General features: G+C 39.0%; 5 protein-coding genes across 5 annotated transcripts in view; 3 read left to right on the top strand and 2 right to left on the bottom strand.

Moving 5' to 3' along the window:
• LOC144664286 (uncharacterized) overlaps window positions 1-15,181 on the top strand; it is a 133,031-nt gene that overhangs the window by 14,432 nt on the left and 103,418 nt on the right. The gene's annotated exons all lie outside the window — the stretch shown is intronic.
• LOC144664012 (uncharacterized) overlaps window positions 1-15,181 on the top strand; it is a 42,922-nt gene that overhangs the window by 10,453 nt on the left and 17,288 nt on the right. Inside the window, exons 3-4 of the mRNA XM_078525117.1 lie at window positions 7,553-7,645; window positions 8,506-8,607. Of these exons, the coding sequence (XP_078381243.1) occupies window positions 7,553-7,645; window positions 8,506-8,607 (195 nt within the window). The remainder of the gene's footprint in view (window positions 1-7,552; window positions 7,646-8,505; window positions 8,608-15,181) is intronic.
• LOC144663289 (uncharacterized) lies at window positions 997-3,948 on the bottom strand. The gene is made up of 2 exons (XM_078524189.1): window positions 3,654-3,948; window positions 997-3,197 (listed from the first exon to the last, which is right to left on the bottom strand). The coding sequence occupies exons 1-2, from the start codon at window positions 3,946-3,948 to the stop codon at window positions 997-999; spliced, it is 2,496 nt and encodes an 831-aa protein (XP_078380315.1).
• LOC144664023 (uncharacterized) lies at window positions 4,729-5,623 on the bottom strand. Its single transcript, XM_078525130.1, has 2 exons — window positions 4,940-5,623; window positions 4,729-4,813 (listed from the first exon to the last, which is right to left on the bottom strand). Exons 1-2 carry the CDS (start codon window positions 5,487-5,489, stop codon window positions 4,794-4,796), a joined length of 570 nt encoding a protein of 189 aa, XP_078381256.1. The 5' UTR covers window positions 5,490-5,623; the 3' UTR covers window positions 4,729-4,793.
• On the top strand, window positions 7,654-13,726 carry LOC144664016 (NACHT, LRR and PYD domains-containing protein 3-like). Its single transcript, XM_078525122.1, has 3 exons — window positions 7,654-7,860; window positions 10,954-13,516; window positions 13,627-13,726. Exon 2 carries the CDS (start codon window positions 10,982-10,984, stop codon window positions 12,455-12,457), a length of 1,476 nt encoding a protein of 491 aa, XP_078381248.1. The 5' UTR covers window positions 7,654-7,860; window positions 10,954-10,981; the 3' UTR covers window positions 12,458-13,516; window positions 13,627-13,726.

Below are 15,181 nucleotides of genomic sequence, written 5' to 3' on the forward strand. Positions count from 1 at the left end.
CATTCTATACCAAGTTCAACAAAACTTGACTGTAGCCAGTAGGTATTCTTCATTCATTGCGGCTTAATGGCAGAATATAACACTACCTAAAAGAAGGATTGACATAATTTAATCTATTAAAAACCACCACACTAGCTCTAATTAATGGCCCTGTTTATAAAAAGAATTTATAAAAAATTCTGTCTTATTTAATGGATCTCATCAAATATAATAATATTAGCCTCTTTCGTTTATACACTCAGTGTAGTGACCCTTCCTTCCTACAATGGGATATTTAGCTTTTCTACTTGGAGATTTCTTGTTAAGGTGGCTCGAAACAGTTGTTTCCTTTTTTATGAACAATTTATTTGGAATTAAAACAATTTTACTTTAACAAAGCAGATCATCCTTACTTCTCACCCTAAAATAAAGGTGATAACACCCTAACAATAGGTTGTAAAAGAATCGTTGTTATCGTTGCCATGGCAACGCTAATGGCGACTTGAGTCAGGCCTTTCAAGAGACATATCTTCGCTTTTCTTGAAAATGCGACGGTAAATTTTTTTAAATTTTGCATACAGTCTTTGACTTTTCCATTCTCCCTGGGAGTCAACTTTAAAAAAATTCTGTCAGAAATTTTACCGAAAAACCCTTCTTTTTAAAAGTCACAATTATTTTCTTTTTCTGTTGACAGAATTCTTTAAAAATCGCCTGAAACATAATTTGTATGGAGTTACGTGAACATGCCAAAAATTAAAAAAATTTACCGAGCGGAAGCGGAAATATATCCGCCAAAAGTTTTAAAATTCCAAAAATATCGACACGACAAGATAGGCAACTGCGCATGCGCTACGCGCTATACACGCGCGAGACACGCGGGTCACGCGGAAATTCTATATCTGTTTATTTCATGGCTCAATTCACGTAATGTAGTTTGTCCCGAGCGCAGTCAACGGCTTTATTTTGGCTAAAAAGTGTTACTCTGCGGATGAATAGTGTCTTTTAATGGCTGCTGTATCATCTGCTTTCGAAATGATGAACAATTTTGGCTAAAATCGCCGTTTGTTTTGTTCCTCGTGGCGTGGATCGAATAGCTCCTGTTGGCGCTCGGCTCAAAACTGCCACCAATGCTTCTTTGCCACCATGTGTGTACAGATGCTGAAGGTCCTCGTAAGACAAGCCACTTTCGGCAATTTTTTGAATGAGGCTCTCTTTTATGACGCTGTTGTCATCTTGTGTTAATAGCTTGTCTTGGAACGTTTGTATTCGGGCGAAACGTTCGTCCAAAAACATCATATCTTCGAAAGCGAAGGAGATCGGTTTCAGATTACACTTGTTTATTACGTCTTCTTCAGTCAACATCAACGGGGATTCGTGAAGTACGCGACTTAGAGCACGAATATCCTCCAAAGCGTCATGTGCTTGAAAATCTTCACCAAAGAGGGCTTCGAAAACAGCTGGAAGGTTAGCTTTGCAAGGTTTTCCTCCTGGATTGATCATGAGCGACGTGTTCCCAGCTTTGATCAGTGCTCTCACAAGGTAAAGGCTGTCTGCAAAATAAACATTTAGCGGAGCAAGCTTTTCTTTGAACTCCTGTCCTGCAAATCTTAATAGAGTGGGAGTGTCAAAAGAAGAAGTATTGTGTCCAATCAAGATAGTGTGATGTGATGTGCTACGTGTACAATTACTGAAGAGAAAATGTATGAAATCTGAAAGACACTCGCTTAGAGGAACCGACATCACAGGAACGTTTTCTTTCAGCAATGTTCTCTGGCCATTTATGATTTTAACCGTCAGTTTGTTTATTCTAGATGCATGGCTGCTGATGTTGCTTGTTGGTAATGTGTAGCTGTTGAATGTGTTCCCTCCTTTTGTAATAGCAGCAAGTTGACAAATCTCTGCATGTTTACCTAAACAAGTTGTCTCTATGTCGAAGACAACAAATTGATATTTAGTCGAGCTGCTGTAACGAACTTTAGGTTGCTTTGGTCGTTTTTTAAATGCTGGTACCATACTTTCATATTCCAAAAATTTAGTTTTTGGCAAAGATAAAGTTGTCTGAAGTAAGTCTTTGATAGGATTATTTTCTGTGATGTCCAAATTTAGGCCAACACTGGTTTGGTATGTGGTGCCCTCCCTGGCCTCACTTCTGCTGTTTGCACTCAGTTTATCACGATGAAGTTGTGATCGACGTTTTTTGAACGAGGTCGAAGATTTTCTTATTTTATCTTTCAAATACTTCTGATCTTCTGCTTTGTTGTGGGCGATGCAGTGGTCACCAGGCTCTACACTTACTTCTCTCAAAGTTTGGCAAACGTAGTCTCGCCCTTCATTTGTTTGACAAACCCCACAAGCAACCCTAAAATCGTTACTTTCACTACCACCGTAAAACCTTATTTTTGGATTTTTTGACCCAACAACACTGTTAAAAGCTTCGTTACGTTGAGAATTTGTTGCTGGGGCAAGTTCTTTAACAACAATATCTGTCGAATAGTCATCAAAAATTGCATTCAAGGCTGCTTCCAATGCATCACCATACAAATCTTTACCAAATGGGAGCTCACTATGACGATAACTTGTGGGGTCCTTTTTAAAGTGACACCATGATTCATTGCATTTATCATGTTTACCAAAGCTGTGAGGCACAATGTTTCTGATTGCTGATTGTAGTGAAGCTTCATTATCTTTGTTTTGTGCAACACAGTACCCAAAACATTTGCCCAAGTAATTTATAACTTTTGCCGATAGAGTGGAGCAACCAGGAAATTTTTTTTCAGATTTTAGCTTGTAAAGCCGTGAAATCAAAGATCGTTTAGTATGAATAACATCGGATTGTTTTTCCACAGCATAGGGCACTTTTTCTCTGATGTGGGAATGGGTAGTCGTGTCATCGTCGCCAGTGTAAACATTGTATTTAATTTTGTCATTTGTTGCCCTCTGAAATAAATCAACGGCAACATCTGGTTCCATGCTTTTCGATGACCCCTCGTGGTTTTTGCGACAATCATGACTTTTTGGCTTTTGACCCTTTTTTGAAGCATTAGCACAGATCCTGCACATTTTACACCTGGTGCCAAAGTCAAGGATTTTTCCAGTAGATATTCCCATCACTGCACCATGCCCAGTGTTGGAACTATGTCCACCGTTGCGTCTCTGCCATGCCATATCATATGACACAGCCACTCCAATTAGGCCATTTTCATCAGCAGCACCTCCAGCTGTAACATAAACATTAAATAAACATGTAGGTAGGTCATATACCTTGTGTGTTATTTTATTGACTGTTATGTTTTGAAGCAAAGGCTGTTACCATTTGTATTAATTTCTTTGTCTAGAATTTGAATGTGTCCTGGTATATCATGATGATACAGGTTCCATTTATTTCATTCAAGGAAAATCCTCTGTATTTTTAAAAACTTGTCACTAGTGCTTGCCTTCTTTGAGAAGTCACCCCTTTTTGAAGGGCACAAAACTATGATTAAATAAAGTTAGAGTCTGAAGTTTTTCCTGGAAAGTATGAGAAATTAAATGCACTGTTGAAAATAAAAGCCATTTATTGTTTTAAGGGGAACTTCTGCAAAGACATATTTTTAGTTTTGTGCAAAACAGAATATGATTATAGCCTGTCTTGTTAGCAAATGGGACCTGCTAGGAAATGGAAGGGACTCTGTTACCTTCTAAGGCATTTTCTTTTTCTGCTTCTGAGAACTTTACACAACTCTTGCGAGCAACTGTCTCTGCAGCATGGCCAATTTCACGTTCTCTTGTCTTGAATGAGACATGACTTATCGATGGAATGTTGAGTGTTGATGTAATTGCAGATAGATGGGTGTGTCCAACACCAGCATGCAAGGCACCAAGTGCTGCCCTAGTATTAACATCAAATGCTTGTGGCCCTCTGTGGCCTGCTCTGTGAGACTTTGATGTAGAGACTTTATTTTGTGCACCACAGAAGGGGCAGTTTACCATGAAGCTACTTGCTAGACCAAACCTTTTTTCACCATACAACTCACTAAAGGGCAAGGGGCCTAAGAAAAATAAATGTTTTGAAACTTATTTAAAATTATGAAAAGGAAATTGTGTCTCAAGATACCTTCACAAAATTATAGTGTTCTGGGTATTTTTTTAACTTTATAATTTGTGTTATTATAGTGACTATCTTGTAATATTAAATAAATTTTTGTGTGTACAGAAAGAAACACATTGATAAGTTGTTACAACATTTAGATTTGATTATTTACAATCTGTGTCAGTGTACTATGTCATGCTATGTCCTCAGTCAGTGGCCTTGTTTTCGAAGCAGTTTCTTCAGTACCATTTCAATTCAAAATAATCAATCTTGTGTGTATTTAGTAACAGGCCTAGAAAAAGGTTCTCAAACTCTGCCAAAAATTTGAACAGAGGGAAATGGTATTTAACAATAAGTACTTTCGGCGTTGAGTGTATGAAATAATTCATATACCAATAAGTACTTTTTCTTGTACCTTGTTGACAACTACAGTAAAAACCCGCGTATAAGAACCTAGAAATTAAGAACCTCCTGGCAGAATTTTGCTTCCTTAATCCCCCAAAAGTTTTTTTTTTTGGGGGTTAATTTTTTTTTTTTAATATAAAATATTTTTTTTTTAAAAAAAAAATATTTTTAAAAAAAAAAAAAATAAAAGGAAAAAAAAAAAAAATACAAATAACCACAAAAAAAAAATATTTTTTTTTCAACAAAAAAAAAAAAGAATTATCTCCGGCGGGTTTCACAATTCTGCAATCCTTTTCTGATTTCTTCAAAATCTACTATTCTACTGCCAACTGGAAAATCTTCATCTACAGTGTTTGGCCGCTGAAAGGTAAACAAATGACGAGCGCTATAGTAGCTATACACAGGCCTGATACACCGGCCTTAAGGTAATTTCGTGACAACTTGTAAATGGTAACATTGATTTGCATTTGTCAACAACGGGCTTACCAAACTTCCTCTTGTCACTCTTTTTGATTCGTGCAGGCTGTCTTCGTCCGACTCCATCGTCAGTTTTCTTTTTGCTTTTTCTACTTTCATGCTTCGTATAGCTTTTAACTGAGCCTCTTTTTGTTTGGACTTTTCTGATTTTTTCGGCGTCGAAAATCGACCGGAACTTGAATCGCGCAGCTGAAGCGTCCCGGAATTCATCGGCGTGACACACGTTCTCCTCTTCTTGGTCGTCACAAGGAGCAGAGGAATCCTCTTTCCCAGCACAGTTTGCATTATTTGCTGAAGTTGTTGCAAACACTGCTCCTAAAACGAGCCCAAAACAAACTCCCACGCTCACGTATCCAGAAGTAAACTTCTGCGATGTGGGGCTGAGAAGTCCATCGTGTTTTTGAAACGATTCACATGAATTTCTGACGCTTGACTTTTTTTCTTTGTAAAATACATTACAACTAAAAGACGAAGAAAGTGTACTTTGCCTTATTACATTTGAAAAACACAGTCTACTCGACCGACGCAAAATTAAACGCGACACGAAAGCGGCCGCCATCTTTGTTTATTTTTTTTTTTCGTCACGAACTTTTAAAAGTCCCGCGTCTCCTGCGTGCGCGCGTGTAACCGCGCGTGTTCTCGCGTGTATATTGGAACCCAGTTTTCGCGCGCCAAAAAAACTATTTCGAGCCACCTTAACTTACTTGTATAGAAAAAACATTGCCATTGCAAAGATACACATTCAACACTGTCATAGGTGATAGTCAATGTAATAAGTTTGCATACACAGCTGCATACAGTGTCTAAAATGGCATGAATTACAAGTAGAGCGAACAATTGTGTTTTATAAAATTACTCAAAATAATTAACTAAGATAGTTTTATGTGGAAATAAACTGAGTTTTTTTTTTGTTTCTACTAAGGTGTGGTAAAAACGTGTCAACGCAAGAAATTCGCAACGTAACGATCTCTTAGCGTATTCGTCCACGACCCTAAAATAGTTCGTTCAAACGAATTCCAACAGCGAGTAAATAAGAATAAATAGATGAATTAAAAAAACTAAAACACTAAGTTTAGCTGGGAGTTTAAATAAAAACATTAAGTCATTAACAGCTCATGAATTAATCGGAGGCGAAGCGGCCGCAGTTTTTCGTATTATTATCCAACCGCGTAGTACATGTGTAAGCATATAATTACAGATTTTCACAAAAAACATGGACTTAGTGTATTCAGTAAAGTCAAAGTTTGTTACCTCATATTTGAAGTCGGAGAATGCTTGTCAATTCACAGCAATTCAGCAGGGCAAAGCTTTCAACCAGCTCATGAATTAATCGGAGGCGAAGCGGCCGCAGTTTTTCGTATTATTATCCAACCGCGTAGTACATGTGTAAGCTATAAATTATAACTTACTCCAGCACCACCGACCTTTGAATTATCTGCGAAGGTCTATTTCAGCCTTTTCCATCCGTGTAGCTATTGACACTTCTTTTTTCCTTCACTTCAGTTAATTGCGTTTAGCTCAATTACTAGAGCTGGTCAGCCGCCGAAACGGTAGAAACTCGCTCGCTCTCCACCTGTGCCATTTTTTCGGATCTCCCCGTAAGCCCTTATCGTTTGCCATAACTTCCATGATGTGTAAAGCCTTTAGACGGGGTAGACCGAGAAATATTTACGTAGACATTTCTTTTTCCTGCTCGGTTTCTCCTTGTGCTTCGTTCAGCTTTCAAACTGACCGGGTTGTTCACTTTGTCCTTCATGTAAATCTAACTGGACTGACCATGGAAAAGTACTTGCGCCCGCGGACCAATAGCAATGCTATCACTTGGTCAGCGGTCAACTTCAAAAAAACACGCGACCTTGACTAGTTCTAAACCTGAGCCCGCGATATGGTCATGTGATACTGGTCAGCGGATACGTTGTTTTGACAGCTGTCAATTGACCATAAAATGGATGTCCAATATCAAAGATCTTAGTCGATTACCTCACTCATTTCTGGTTAACGAAGGAGGCAGAAGATTGTCTCCCCTCCCCCCTCTGCTTGGGTTGCCTTGGGACTCCCCTCCCCCTCCCCGAGAGTCTGTACGCGCGGCGGGCGTACGCACCAAATTTTTTCGGCCTCCTGGGTTTACATCAATTCTCTCGTACCCGCATTACCCATGGTGCTCCGCTCCGCGCGCTGGCGCGAAAAAGCTGTGGAAACACTCGTCTATCGACTCGTGTTCCCACAGCATTTCTCGTTCTCCCAAACTTCCACTCGTGTTTCTATAACTCGATAGAAACACGGAACATGTTTTCTATTTCTTAAAAAGTGTCTTGCCTGACAACACAACACAATGATCTCGGCCAGGACTCGAACCCGGACCGCTCGATCACGGCCACCACGCCCTCCAATTATAGTATAGCACATACTAAACAGCTTTCCGGAGAAAACATGATTTCTTTCACTGATTTGCCATAAGTAAAGAAGAATTAATCATCTGCTGGGGCTAGTCTGTTTCCTGTATGATTATTGTTATATATATATTAAGAATTGTTTTCTACAATTTGAGAATCAAAGGAAGCTATAGAAGACGACTTACAACGCTTTAAACTGAAATTGACGTGCTAGTTTTTTGATCTTCAGAAAACATCAAAGAGAAACTCGAACAAATGGGACATCAAGTGAAAAACGTCAGTGAAAAGTTAGACTCTTTGACCGGATCAAGCCAAGATGAAGGTCAGTGCCTAGTGTGTTTAATGCTCTTTTATATTATTGAGATATTTGAAAGTACATAGATTCCAACTCTGGTCAAGAAAAAGATTTCCTTGACACTAATTATGAATTTCTCAACGAATGACCGACCGACCGACTGACTGAATGACTGACTGACTGACTAACGGGCGGAAGGACGGACTTATTACAAAGTTATTCTGTTTATAAAGGCACTATCGAACTAAATTGAAAGTTATGTAAATTTCATCCTCAGATAAAATCAGAAACGACCTTGAACAGATGAAAACTGAGATAGGAAACATGAGCCACAAGTTGGACACTTAGATGGCACAAAGAAGAGAAACCAAAGATGACGGTCAGTTTTAAATGAACGGGGATAGCAGTTTTTACACAACACAAAACAGTTCATCTAACGACGGAAAAAGTATTTCGTTTTCGGTATCTCTTTGCTCGCTTTAAGTTGCCCGATGGTAATTAATTAAAATCTAAACTGGATGGATGGATGGATAATCTTTATTTAAAAACACGATCAAATTCATCAGCTACAATACAACAATCTAATTATGAATATATATACAAGAAAGAGGGGAAATATAAAAATATATGTTCAAAAATAAAAAGCTGCTTTCCACGAATGCCGTGCCCTAGAGTACTCGTTCAATTAGTTTTTTAAATTGCCCAAGGGACTCTGCTTGTCTTACGTTATTAGGAAGACTGTTCCACAAGATGGCGCCACTGTACGTAAAGCTGATTTGTAATAGTTAGTGCGCGGTAATGGAACATTGAGTTTGTTTTCAGAGTCCCTTAGGTTGTACGCGGTTTCTCGTTTTTTAAATTTAAAAACAAACGGTTCATATCCTCAGATCAAGCAAGAGATGATTTTCAGCAAATGAGAAGTGAAATACGAAACATCGCTGAAAAGTTGAATACTCAGATATCATCAAGAGAAGTAGTGAAGGATGAAGGTAAATTTGAAATTGTGTTTACGAAGCCATTTTAGTGTTTAGTGGACCCTATGAAAAAGAATATAAGCAAAAGTGCATGATAACGATTCAGATCCACAGAGAACAAATTTGTGTTATAATATAACCCTAATGACTCTTGTACATAATACACAGAGTATCAATACTTTTCCAATAATCAAAGCTAAAATAAAAAGATAACAAGTGTATGTAATGTTTAATAAATGAGCAGCAGTGTTTTATCAAGTTTAAAACACGAGGCGCAGCCGAGTGTTTTAGACTTGATAAAACACGTACTGCGAATTTATTGAACGGCTTAAAAATCTTCTGATGTAGATCAACTCATTCTTGCACTAATATTTAGATTTAGGGTTATTTTGGCCTAGTAAATTGGACGTAAAGTTTAGCCGTGTCTTTATCAGATATAAAGACACTCATTAAACATTAATTTCTTTTGTATTTTCTTTATGAATTATTAATGAGTTTTTTAAGTATCTACAATCCCCGACAAAACCAGTTGAGACAAACGCATGTCACAGATTTTTCGCGAATGTCTTGACTGGCAAGCTTGCTAAAAACATGTTATTCCCCTCTCCCCCCACTCAATGTTGTTTTATTGGGTTTACAATTCACCAGGCTTTGTTTTTATAAAACGATAACATTGACAACATTGAAATAGAGGAGGGGGATTGACAAAAATGAGCTTTAGTACCAAAATTGGTGAAAATGAGCTACTTCAGCAGGAAAGTATAACTTCTTTTCACTTTTTGTAACCACTGCTGAGAGGGGGTGCGAGATGGGGAGTGGGGGGGAAGGGGTCATTAAAAATTCAACATCCAGTAGGGTTGCTTATTAGTTAGAGAGGCGGGTGTAAGAGAGAGAGTGGGGGATGCTCAATAGAGTTTTCACGGTAATCTCTGTTTTCTCCATTTGAAGACCACTTTGTGCTTTATAAAGAGTCACTTAATATACCGTGACACAAACCATCTAAGAGAGACATTAAGAAGTCCCTGGAGTCTTTATTTCAATTAATGAAAAGTTATTTTGATTCTCAGAAAGTATCATAGGCAAACTCGAGGAGATGAAAGTTGAAATTGGAAACATGGAACAAAAGCTGGACACTTTGACGAGCCGAGCACCTCCGTTAGGAAGGAAACCCGGGATGGAAGGTAAGATCCGTTGCTATATTTTACGCAATTTAGATAACTTGGGAAAATTCGGAGAGAAAGAGAAGGAGAGATGAGCCGGGGGAGGGGGTGGGAGGCTGTATATATATATATATATACTAGTTGTGGCTAGCTGCTAAAATAAAACTCTGGTTGATTTAATACATGTTTCAGGTTCTGACTTATTGCCTCTTAGGAAACCTAGCTGGTTTTTTACTCTTCTCTGGATTACAAATGAGCTAGAAAGGAAACCAAATAATTATCCACTATAGTACACGTTAAAAACAGTGTTCATGTCTGACATCGTCCCAAAAACTAAAAAATTAGCGCTTTTTATAACAAAAAACTAGTAACAATATACGAACAGCATTTGGTTGCCCATTGATATCACTCCATTTTATGAAAAGTAATATTTCGCTATCAAAATAAATTTAATTTTAAGTTTATTATTAAAATTCAAATTTAATTTAAAACGAAAACTGAATTTTCATTTCATTTGTTATTTTAAAATGCATTTGCAAAGTCATATGTAAAATATTATAATTTTCAGAGCGAAATACAAATATAAAATACATATATGTTTTAAAGGTTAATGATAAAATCGTTGATAAATATAAAATATACTCAAGAGTTAGCGAAGGAACATAATAAGTTCTTGAAGTGGCTTCATTTAATTACTTGTAGATGTTTTTGATCCAACCGAGATCATTGATGGAATTTGTCAGCTTTACAAACTCCGCGAAGGTTGGCTTGCTCCGTTTCCATGGTGTGAAGAGTTTCACTTTCATCTTGATGATATTTTCACCAGACTCAAAGTGGTCAGTAGAAAGAAAACGAGGGGAACAGCGACAACCGACACTGTTAACATGTCTGGGATCTTTAAACCACATGAAGAATGTCCGCAACCAAGAACAGTGTTAGTTGAAGGGAAACCTGGTATGGGGAAGACAACGTACTGCAAAAAGCTTGTATACGACTGGGCTACAGGAAAACAAGAAGCAGAAAACGGCTATCCAATGTTCGAAACAGTGTTACTGCTAAGGTGTCGTGATATGAAATCTGACTTATGGGAGGCCATTGATGGTCAACTTCTGCCTCGAGATGTTAAAGAAGACGTCAGGGAAAGATTTTTCAACTTCATTGGCCACAACCAGTCTAACGTATTGCTGATACTTGATGGATTAGACGAGGTTCCTGCGAAAAAACTGCCAATGTTTTCAGAAATCATTCAGGGCAGAGTACTTCCAAAATGTCACTTGGTTGCTACGGCACGGCAAGAAGCTGGAATAAAGGTAAGAATACACTGTGACACCCTGCTGGAGATCGAAGGGTTTACCGAAGAAGATGCACAGACGTTTATCGTCAAATATTTCAAAACCATGGAGGATTTGGCACAAAAGCTCTTGTCTAAACTGCAAAATGATGATACCCTGAACGAAATGGCGGCAAATCCTCTGAACACTGCACTTCTTTGCCTCGTTTGTGACGAATTTCAGGGAGTTTTTCCAGAAAGTAGAGCTAAACTATACCTGGAAATAGTACAGTGTGTGCTGAGACGGTACATACAGAAGAAAGGATTATCAGAAGACAACGAAGATCTCATTGAAGCTTACAAAACTCAGTTAAAACACCTTGGCTGGATAGCTTTAAAGGGTCTGCGCAAAGGCAGCTTGGACTTTGAGGAAAGTGAGCTTGGAAGCCATTCAGCTGACTTACCTGGAATCGGATTTCTGTCAGTTCAGCCAGGAGGCAGCAAACTAAGACCGCGCCGACGTTATGGCTTTCTACACAAGAGTTTCCAAGAATTCTTTGCAGCATTTTATCTGTGTTGTCAGCTTGTCGACAAAAAAATCAGTGCTGACAGCTTAGCTGCTGATAGAAGATACCTCCATGAGCTGAAAGAGGTGCTTAAATTCACATGTGGCATGGTAGCTGCACGTTGCGAGAAAACAACAGAAGCTCTTGTGAAGAATTTAACGACACAAGTGAACCATGAAGATGACGGTGACTGCTTTTCTGTTGTATTGGAGGGAATTAGAGAATGTAAAAAAGAAAACAGTGATTTTCACTTGAAATTGGCGCGTGTTTCTGGTTCATTGCTTAATATTGAAGCTCTTAGACTCAGAAGAATAACTGGCACCGGCGCTGTTGTTCTAGCTAAAGCACTGAAAGGGAATTCAAGTCTGACAGTGTTGAATTTGTCTGGCAATAACATTGGTGATCATGGTGCAACTGGTCTAGCTGGGGCACTGAGAAAGAATGCAAGTCTGAGAGAGTTGAATTTGTTTGGCAATAACATTGGTGATGTTGGTGCAACTGGCCTAGCTGGAGCATTAGACGAGAACTCAAGTCTGACATGGTTGGATTTGTCTGCCAATAAGATTGGTGACGATGGTACTACTGGCTTAGCTAGAGCATTGCAAGAGAACACAAGTCTTACAGTGTTGGTTTTGTCTCACAATAAAATTGGTGACGATGGGGCTTATAGTCTAGCTGATGCATTGAAAAAGAATACAAGTCTGACATGGCTGAATTTGTCTCGTAATAACATTGGTGACGATGGTGTTACTCGTGTAGCTAGAGCATTAAACGAAAATACAAGACTGACACTGTTGGGTTTGTTCAACAATCGCGTTAGTGAGGCAATAATCAGTAAACTTCGCTTGGAACATGGTAATCGTGTCTGATGAACTGTTTTCCGCCTGGACTTGAATAGAGCAACTATGAACACTCTCATTTCAGTTTACGAAAAGAGCTCTTTTGAGATGGAGTTTCTTGCGTTTTTACACTCATTTTACAGATTTTTGTCTTTGGTGTGATTTCAACACCGTGTGCAGTAGAGCGGTGGTACAGTGGCGCAGTGAAACAGTAGCGCAGTGGAAACGCCTTTCCATAAAATAGTGGCTTAGTGGAACGGAAAATTATGTAACAATAGAATAGAAGCACATTGGAACAGTGGCACACTGGAACAGCAATGGCACGTTGGAGCAGAGGTAGACTGGAAAAGTAGCACTGTAGAATAGTGACACAATGAAACAGACGTACAATGGACTGTCGTTCAGAGGCACTGGGAACCAGTGAAGAAGAGACGCTGAGTCACAGTAGCACAGTGAAGTCAGACATGATCGAAAATGGTATAGTGAAGCACAGGGCACAGTTGAACAGAGGCACAGTGGCACGGTGGGACAGTGCCACAATGGAAGAGTGGTACAGTGTCCACACAGGCACAGTAACAATATGAAACAGAATTATTGTGGAACAGTGGCACACTGGCTCACAGTGGAACAGTTGAAGAGAGAAACATACATACAGTAGAAGATAGAAAAAGTTGAACAGTGGAATAGAGAGAATCTGGTAGAGACGTACAATGGCACAGTTGCACAGTAGAACAGAGGACCAGTGGAATCATGTAGAGTTGACAAGTGGCACAGTGGAACAGTGGCGAAGTGGCACGGAGGCAGAATGGCATAGTGGAACGAAGGCCCAGTTGAACAAAGCACAGTGGCTAAGAGGCACAATCGAACGGTGGCACAGAGGAACAGAAGCACAGTGAACAGAGTTGAAGAAGAACAGTGGCACAGTAGAACAGAGGACCAGTGGGATAGTAGAACCATGCAGAGTGGACACAGAGGAGGAGAAGCACAGTCAACTGAGGTATAATGGAACAGTGGTACAGTGGAGCTGAGGGAAAAACAAAAGAGAAAACTGACCATAATAGTTAATGTAAAACCTCCCCGGAACAATAGGTTAGCTATTTTGACGTTTTGGATTTATAGTAAATGAGTGATCGTCCACTTCCGTAATTTTTGTATAATAAACTTTTACTGATTTTTAACTTAATTTACTTACTTTTTAGTTAATCGAGCACGATAGCCGCACTGCAAGACGATTGCACAAGGCATTTCCAGTTAACGGATCGAGCAGACATTACTGGAATGTTCGACCATGACTATAAGGTAATCACAGCGTGCGTTAGGTGGCTGTAAGCACCAACCAAAAAAATATTTTCCAGTCAATAAAAGAAATATGTTTCAATAACATAAGACTCATAAACGTCTTACTTTGTTTTATAAACTTTAAACTACAGCCAGTGGTAAGCGAGGAGACTCTCAAGAGGGCTATTAGGCTCAACAACTGTTTTGCTGACCAACGAAAGAAACCTGACTTGGTAATAATCACACCAACCATAATTCCAATTTCTTCAGTTTTTGCCGAAAGACCATGACCGATATTTATGCACACAGATATCTGTTGATGGAAATATCCTTTATATAGCTACTGTGTGAACAAAACATTTTACGCTCTTTTAACAAAAGCGGGCAGCAACGGGGCATTTAACGTCCGTCATAAAATAACAGATTATTGTAAGTAGTAGATGAAATATAAGCGGGACATCTGTATGGACGGTAACAATGACGAGCCGATAGGCGAGCCATTGTAAGCGGACATACAGATCGGACGCGAATTTTTTTATTTTATTAATCGCCAGAGAACTGGACGCCAGCACAAAACGGGAGACGCGAAGGGGAGCTTCGTGCTTGCGCCTCAAGGTCGCTGTTTCTTGAAGGTTTGCGCTGAAAAATAGAAAGGCTGTGATTTTCGACTATCAAAAACAAACATTATGAAGTGAATACTTCATAGAACACAGAGACCAACATATTGCTTTCATTCTTTGATTCATCTTGGGATATTTGTTCACCATTATGTTAGGTTTGTTGGGTTTCTATTAATGTTGTTGTTTTTGCTTGTTTTGCATTGATTTTGAAGTATCAAAATTTGAATAATGAATGATAATGCATTTATATAGCGCATTTTTCATATGTATATGTTCAAATGCGCTTTACACATACTGTAATTTACTACACAATTACAAAGGCCAGACCACAACACCGGGAGCTTCGTGCCCTACTCTTTGCGAATAGTGTGTGGGTTCTTTAACGTCCCCTGTTATAAGATTGAAGATACAAGAGACGGGACCTACGGTTTATCGTCCTTTTTCCGAGAAGACTAGAATGTCTAACCATTTGCAGATGAAATTACAAAGGCAGCACATTCTCCCCAGTTATTTTAAGACCCTGAGTGTTGGTCCGGTCTGGGGTTCGAACCCACGACCTCCCGCACATCAGTCCGGCGCTCTACCAACGGAGCTAACCAGGCATTTACACTATAGTTATTTAATTCCTTTTAAGTAAACACTTTTTCCAACCCTTAACACCAGTTTTATAGCAACTTTGCAATCAGCGTCCCTTTTTTTTTTGCTAATTCCTTTCAAATTTCTTATAGCTTGTACCTGCCAGTAATAAGACGAATGTGAAGAAACGGACAAATGGCAACCATAGCTCAAGCAGTCGTCCATCGCATAGCACCATGCAACACTGTGACACACGTACAGAAATAATGCAGGAATAATG

The sequence above is a fragment of the Oculina patagonica genome, chromosome 8, assembly GCF_052425735.1.
Source record: "Oculina patagonica isolate OP01 chromosome 8, crgOcupat, whole genome shotgun sequence".
Taxonomy (NCBI): domain Eukaryota; kingdom Metazoa; phylum Cnidaria; class Anthozoa; order Scleractinia; family Oculinidae; genus Oculina; species Oculina patagonica.

Coding starts and splice junctions, on each gene's coding strand:
- LOC144664023 (XM_078525130.1), bottom strand. CDS start 5,489: ATGGCGGCCGCTTTCGTGTCGCGTTTAATTTTGCGTCGGTCGAGTAGA. Junction 4,814..4,939: donor GAGTGACAAGAGGAAGTTTG/GTAAGCCCGTTG, acceptor TTTACCTTTCAG/CGGCCAAACACTGTAGATGA.
- LOC144664016 (XM_078525122.1), top strand. CDS start 10,982: ATGTTTTCAGAAATCATTCAGGGCAGAGTACTTCCAAAATGTCACTTG.
- LOC144663289 (XM_078524189.1), bottom strand. CDS start 3,948: ATGGTAAACTGCCCCTTCTGTGGTGCACAAAATAAAGTCTCTACATCA. Junction 3,198..3,653: donor AAAAGAAAATGCCTTAGAAG/GTAACAGAGTCC, acceptor TTTATGTTACAG/CTGGAGGTGCTGCTGATGAA.